The sequence below is a fragment of the Tauraco erythrolophus genome, chromosome 13 (assembly GCF_009769465.1).
Source record: "Tauraco erythrolophus isolate bTauEry1 chromosome 13, bTauEry1.pri, whole genome shotgun sequence".
Taxonomy (NCBI): domain Eukaryota; kingdom Metazoa; phylum Chordata; class Aves; order Musophagiformes; family Musophagidae; genus Tauraco; species Tauraco erythrolophus.
Window position 1 is genome coordinate 161,762 of NC_141477.1, and position 6,942 is coordinate 168,703.

Here is a 6,942-nt window from a genome sequence, read left to right on the forward strand (position 1 = left end):
AAGCAAGGTGAGCGCTGCTTGGGGACTGGTATGTGGAGTTGATGCTCATGTTGCCAGTTCCCATGCCCTGATAGGCTGGACTGCACCAAGATCCAAGCACAGTCCCTCTGTCCATCCTTCCCTCCTTCTTCCCCTCCCTCCTCCATCCCTCCGCCCTCAGGGAGGCTGTCCGAGTTTTTTCTTCTTTTTTTTTTTTTTTTTTTTTCTTTCTTTCCCCCCATCTGAGCTGTACTTATAACTCTCGATCTCACTGGCCTGGCAGCAAGCAGCAGCGCAGAAGACACGGGGCAGGACCTGGGGAGCATGACGGCTCGGGGCATCTCGGGGCTCGTGGGACCCTTGCTGAGCGTGAGCAAAACTCGCTTTGTCTGCCTCCGCAGGGTGACTGAGCACCATCGCACGCCAGCAGAGCGGGGCTCAGGGAGAGGCTTCAGCTCCACGCGCAGGCTCTGGGATGCCCCTGGGGAGTCGAGGTGAGCAAAGCGCTGAACCCTGCCGGGCTGTGCTAGGAAGGGCCTTCTCGGGAGGGACGCGCTCCTCTGCCTCCCTCCGCAGAAGGTGGTGGACGAGGAGGTGTTGGCTGAGCAGGTGCCGGCAGGAGGGAGTGGGTGCCAGGAGCTGCTCTGCTCCTGCTCCCAGAGCTGTGCAGGCCACGGTTGGTGGCGGGGATCCAGACCACGGAGATGACGACACGGCACAAGAGTTCACTGGCCATGGAGTCCGGCTGCCGGGGGGATGGGGGCGGCGGGCTGCTGGCCCACTGCACTCCTGCTATGGGAAGCTGGGATGACTGCTGGGTTGCTCTGGGAATTGCAAGTTCTCTTGGCTTTCTTGTTGCTGCTGCTGTAAAGGCAAAGCAGGGGGCTGCCACCTGCAGCTCCAGGGAGCAAAATGCCCTTTAGGTTATGGAAAGCCAGGCTGAAAGCTCTCGTGCTGTGCTGGCGCGCTCATCTGGACAGGGGGACGGAGGAGCTGGCTCCGTGCGCGGCCGCCCAGGAGGCGGCTATGGGTGCGAGGGGCCGTGCGGGCCCACGGTGCCATGGTCCTGCCGGGCTCCTGCCACCGGTGCCTTGTGCTGGGCTTTGCTGAGGCTGCATGCTCAGGACAGGGTGCGTGGTTTGTCACGATGGACGAGTTTGTGAGTCGAACTCTGCAGTGGAAATCAGGCAGAAGCTGTGTTTGGAAGTGCCTCTAAGTGCATCTGGTCCCTGCCAGGGCGGAGGATGCCCGGCTGGTCACCGAAAGGGCAGATGCTGCCTGTCCATGGGCCCGGCTGACGGAGTCCTGCGGGAGGCAGTCCTGAAGGGCGAAGGCGTCCAGGAAGGCTGGACGTTCTTTGGGAGGGAAATGGCAAAGGTGCAGGAGCAGCCCCTGCCCGTGTGCCGACAAGGCTGCCAGGCACGGCGTGCTCGTCTGTGTCTCTACAGCAGAACTGCTGCAGACTCCTGCCAATGTCTGCTCTGTCTGTTCCTTAGGCTGAATTCAGAAGGAGATTGCGTTCTTGTGAGCAAAATAAAGGGAATCTGCAGATCTTCTAGACCAGCGCGGTCTGGGGCAGACTGTAATTTGCCAGACATGGAGAAAAACAACCAACATCACAGAAAGTACAATAAACCATTTTGCTATCTGACCTTACAGAATAGTCTTACTGATAACCCTCCTTAATGAGGCTTATGAAAGCCTGTTATCAATGGGGTTTCTTTCTAATTGGTTTGTTGCTTATGAAGTTATCTCTGGCAGTACTTGCAGGTATCTTGCTGGTTTGAATGGCCTTGGAAAGTATCTTTTAGGGAAAAACACCAACAGGGAGAACAACCTCTTGAAACCACCTTTACTAGTTCCCTGCGTCACAAAAAGCTTGAGAGTTTTGGGTTTTTTAAAGGGAATAATCAGTTGGCATACATTGAACTTGCGGTGCTGAGTTTGTCACATCTTGAAGATCTTTCCAAAGCTCTGACCATGTATCCTGTGACAGTAACACCATAGTAAAATAGTTCAGCCTAAATGAAGCAAAGTTTAGTCTAATCAATTCTGTCTTGTTTTTAAAATCCTGGTTCAAAATTATTTTCTTAACAAAATGTGACAGGAATTTTTTAAGTTTCAAAAGTAAATAGAAAATAAAAGCTACAGATTTTCTTTCCAGGCTCTTCTGAAGCCTTGGGTATCCAAAGCAGGTGGCCTCCAGAGGAGACTTGAGCCTGAGGCAGATTTAGGGGATATGAAGACATGTAGGCCAGTATGTGAGTGGGTCTGTGGGAGGTGACAGAACTGAACAGTGAAAACCAAGTAATCAGGTTGGGTTTATGCCCCCAACAGAGGCACCTATACTGAGAACACAGACAAACAGTTTAAATCTCCCCTACAGCCAGTGAAGAGAGAGAAGCTGCTTACAGGTGCTGTTCCATGTTGTGGTCCAGGAGCGCTCGGCATCACCCCTGCTCTCAGGAAGGTGAACTGCTGCACCCAGGCTTGTCCGAAGTCACACAGGGGGTCTGTGGTGATAGCATCTGCACTGCTTATATCTATCTGTATGTGCTGTGTGCTATCCCTGGCTGCAGCTCGGCTGTCTCAGGGCTTGTTCAACTGACAGCAACAGTCAAAGCGGGGCTGTGTCCAGGAGGAACTGCATCGAGCAAATCCTCCTCACGTTCCGGGAGCCTGGTGCCAGGATCCTGCTGGGACTGGTGTCAGCTGAAGCTCTAGGTACCTCAAGGACAGCACAAATTAAGTTTTCTGTCAATAAGTCTGCATGCAGCCTTGCAGATTGTTGGATCCAGCGCTCTCTGCTTGCCAGCAGCCACTCGCATTATCCTGTTGAAGAATCCATTGAGTTGCAGCATTAAGTGAAGTCCTGTGACTTTAGCATTTCTATTGTGTGACCAATTATTTCATCCATAACTATAACCAACATTGGAGGAAATCTGCCTATTTGCCATAAAAATGGAATAAATGGGTCTAATCCATCAAAACATAGAGAGGCTTGTTTTGTTTTCTTTTCTTTTGACGTTTGAGAACTAGTCTTTAAACTGCTAATTATGAAGAACCGTTTGTGGGTGTCTCTGTGAAGGAGATTGAAATGTCTTGGAGATGTTCCTTGGCTGTTTGCTTTGGGAAATAGAGTGGTCCTGCTTGGCTGTGCGTGACTGCAATGGGATCTTTCCATTCTGCATGTGGGAATCTCTTCCCTCTGCATCGTGGTCTCAGTGCTAACTTCGCAGCTGTTTTCGTAACCAGGGAACCCTGTTGGAGACTAATGGCCCAGGCATTATTTTCTGCAGCAGCTTTCCGAAAAACAGGAAGCTGGCTGCCTCGGATGAAGGTGCAGCGGCCCCTGTGCTCTGCTGAATTAAGGCACAGCTGCAAACAAAAGGGCAGAGAAGGCAAAAAATACCGTTTCATCTTTTTTTCGTTCTCAAATTTTGATGGAATATGGGGATTGGCTTTCCAAAGAGAGAATTGTTTGGAATTTTCTGCACCTTAACTGTTGCCGATGAAGTTCATGTGACGTTTTAAGAAACAACATCCTTAATCATTTAGAGATGTACTGCAATGATTTGCAGCAGATAAATGGGATCAGATCTAGATGAGGATTGTTACATATGTGAAGTGGAATGAACAAGACCTGCAAACCTGAAAGAGGAGAACGTTTCTTCCTCCTTTTTCCATTACACTTTTACAGGAATTCTTTCCTGTCTCCTGTTCAGCTGGATACATACCCCGTACTCCACCTCTGCCTCCTGTGAATTAAGAAAGAGCAAAGGACATGGTTTAAACTTGATCCTTAAATATTTATGTATTTAACATTAAAAGGAAATTGGCAGAGATCTCCACATGCTTCATGTTCATCTGTCACAGAGCAGAGGGGATGAGCAGTCCTTTCAGCTGCTGGTGTTGCTATCCCAGGGACAATTCCCGTTTAACCCATTCCTCCTCCCAGTCTCTGTGGCTTTCCAAGAGGATGCCTGGCACAGAGGCGTGTAGACACTGCAGTGCTTCCTTGGCTGGCAGGTTTGCTGCAACATGTGGCTCTGGGGCTGTGACGTTTGTGGTCAGTTTATATTGCAAATACATTGCAAGAAATCAGGAGACAACTTTAGAAATTTTCAGAGCTCTGAGCCAGACTTGCTGTTTGTTTCACAGCCCCAGGGCTTCCAGGAGAAGCTTTATAGCAAACAGCGCTGCTTTTTAAAGAAGCTGGATACTGCTTTGTTCAGTCTTGTGTAACTGGGAAAAATCAGGAAGTTGTGAGCTTGACCAGCTCACTGCAAAATTCACTCTGTCTTCAAGGCAGTGATTCTTTCTTCCTATGCCAGAAATGAGAGCAGCAAGGCCACGGGGCAGCACTGGTACTTAGTGCTCAGGAATGTCAGAGCTGTGGGAGACAAGGAACTTTCCAAAGGCCTGGTAGAGTTTGCGTGTTCTTGGTCTGATGGAACAGAAGAGGCAGGACCCAACTTCTGCCACAGGAGAATATCCTGAGCTTTGAGATGGGCACTTGGGCAGTGCCATGTTGGGGGGGTACTGGGCAAAATACTCGCTGCCTCCAGAGTGCTGCCCTGTTTCGGCACTGGAGGTGGGACCTTTGGGTGACCAGGACCTCCTGCTTCTAAGTCACCATTTGGGTATGTACACTAAGGAAAAACATACTGCTCATGTGCTTCCCCTGGTGAATATAATAGATGCTCTCAGTATATACTGTCTCAGTAAGGAATCCCTGACACTGCTGTTCAGGATGGCAGCCTTCTCCATGCTGGTGGGGAGAGCCTGGTGTGCAGGAAATGAAGTGGATGCTGTTTCCCTCTTGTTCTTGGATGCAGTTTCTGCAAGTCAGCACTAAGAGATGCTGATGACCTTGTTCTTAACTCTCTACCAGATTAGATTTTGCAGGCTGTCAAAATAACTAGCAGTTTCTCCTGAGCAAGGACCACATCAGCTCAGAGGAAGTTACTCAGCATGGTTGCTCTGGAAGCTGGGGCTGTACATCTCGTAACAACAAGGCTTCCTGGGATTGAGTTCAGGGAAGGAGTGGACACTTCATGAAAGAACAAGCAGCAGAAAAGGAGCAGTCATCAAGTAATCCCTTTGGAAAGGGAAACAAAATGTGAATGACAGCAGCCCGTATTACATGATTAGTGTCTGATCCTGAGCACTTCTCTTGTTATTACATCACTCCATCCAGGATTAATATCCCCGGCCCAGGATTTGCAATTGCAAACACTTTGCCTGCTTACAGATGCTCCTTCCGCCAGCCAGCCCAGGCAGAGGCAGCGGGTGCAGAGCATCTGCGCTTCTTCATGTGCAGCTGAACGTTTATTCTGAGGGACGTTTGATAAAGTGGGAAATATTTTGAATCAACTCAGATTTGTCTGCCACTGGGAAGTGATAATCTGAATCTTTTCTGACATGTGTGGTGTAGTCCTTCTGAAGCGTGTTTGTATGCACGTTTGCCTCCAAGTGCTGTGTCTCTAGTGCTCAGCCAAAAGACCTCAACAGTGGGCATGCAAGAAAGGGTGGGCTCCTCTGATTTTTGCAACTTGTCTTACAGCTCTGCAGACCAAGTGACGGTGCATTTTATAAATCGGAATGGAGAGCAACTCACAGCCACAGCCAAAGAAGGGGAGAGCTTGCTGGAAGTGGTAGTCAATCAAAACTTGGCCATTGATGGATTTGGTAAGTGTTGCACAAGGGTACGTGCTCTAAAGATTTACGTGTCTGCGCAGTGACCAGTGGGTACCTGAGAATTGTGCGACTGTACACGTGCCACTGTGTTCTGATGAGACCATGAAGGAAGCTTCTCTTCCCCGACCCCTGCTTGCTGGGCTGGCTTACTGCGCTGAGATGGCAGTGTGACCTCCACACTGTCACTGCTGGGATTCTAGTGGCCCGTGTCAATGCGTTTGGCTGGTTAGAGTCAACACACGAATTTGAAAACTGATTGGGGTCTTCCCAGAGAAGAGGCAGGCTGAAATCTGCATCCGTTGTGTTTTCTGGCATCTCTTTTGACATGTTCCATGTCTGTTGAGGGACCTTTTCTCATGCTGTTCCTGAATATAATCTCTCTCACTGCCTTGTTTTTTCTGATTTGCTGCCACTCCCCTCTTTCTCCACCAGGTGCATGTGAAGGGACATTAGCCTGCTCCACCTGTCACCTCATCTTTGAGAAGGACACCTTCCAAAAGCTGGATGCCATCTCAGATGAAGAGCTGGACATGCTGGACTTGGCATACGGACTCACTGAGACGTAAGCCTCTCTGCTGATTGCAGTAGATTCTTAAGCCTCTGAGGCAGATTCTCAGCACCTGGTACCTGTTTCCAAGGGGACAGGACTTACTCTGTGTTACGGTTGTGCCTCTGCTTTCTCTCCAGGCACAGGAGACCTTTAACAGGAACTTCAGCAAAAATCCAGCCTGAACCAGACATCCCAATGTGGGTGGGGAATTTCTTGCTTCGCTCTGTGAACAGATGAGCCTCACTTAATGTTTTCTTCTCAGATCTCGCCTTGGCTGCCAGGTGCACATTAAGAAGTCCATGAATGGTCTGACGGTGCGGGTCCCCATGGATGTATCAGACATCAGGAGGCAGCTGGAGGTTGGAAAGCAAAGCAAACAGTAACTGGAAACAACTCCTGCACGACTCATGTCTTCGTGTTTGGTGTGCAGGGTACTTTGCTTTTGGTTAACACTATTGCTTTTTGTGGCTGGGCTTGCAGTAGACCGTAGAGGTGTGATTCAGTGTAAGTGCCTGTTTGGCAAATCTCTTATTTAAACAAAGTTTCGTGGTAGGGTCTTTGGTACATGTTTTAAGTTACGTGCTTAAGTGCTCTGCTGAACTCAACCGGACTAAAGCATATGGCTTTAGATTTCTCTGGGCAGGTGACAGTAAACATCTGTGCTGTATGTGACTCAGCCTCTCCTTTGAAATTTAAGGAATTCTGCTATTCTA

At 49.4% G+C, this 6,942-nt stretch overlaps 1 protein-coding gene across 1 annotated transcript; it reads left to right on the top strand.

The window, feature by feature from the left end:
* Positions 1–303: 303 nt before the first annotated feature.
* Positions 304–6,612, top strand: LOC104373933 (adrenodoxin). Its single transcript, XM_009979921.1, has 4 exons — positions 304–473; positions 5,546–5,670; positions 6,112–6,241; positions 6,492–6,612. The coding sequence occupies exons 1-4, from the start codon at positions 304–306 to the stop codon at positions 6,610–6,612; spliced, it is 546 nt and encodes a 181-aa protein (XP_009978223.1).
* Positions 6,613–6,942: the final 330 nt, after the last annotated feature.

Coding starts and splice junctions, on each gene's coding strand:
- LOC104373933 (XM_009979921.1), top strand. CDS start 304: ATGACGGCTCGGGGCATCTCGGGGCTCGTGGGACCCTTGCTGAGCGTG. Junction 474..5,545: donor GATGCCCCTGGGGAGTCGAG/GTGAGCAAAGCG, acceptor CTTGTCTTACAG/CTCTGCAGACCAAGTGACGG. Junction 5,671..6,111: donor CTTGGCCATTGATGGATTTG/GTAAGTGTTGCA, acceptor TTTCTCCACCAG/GTGCATGTGAAGGGACATTA.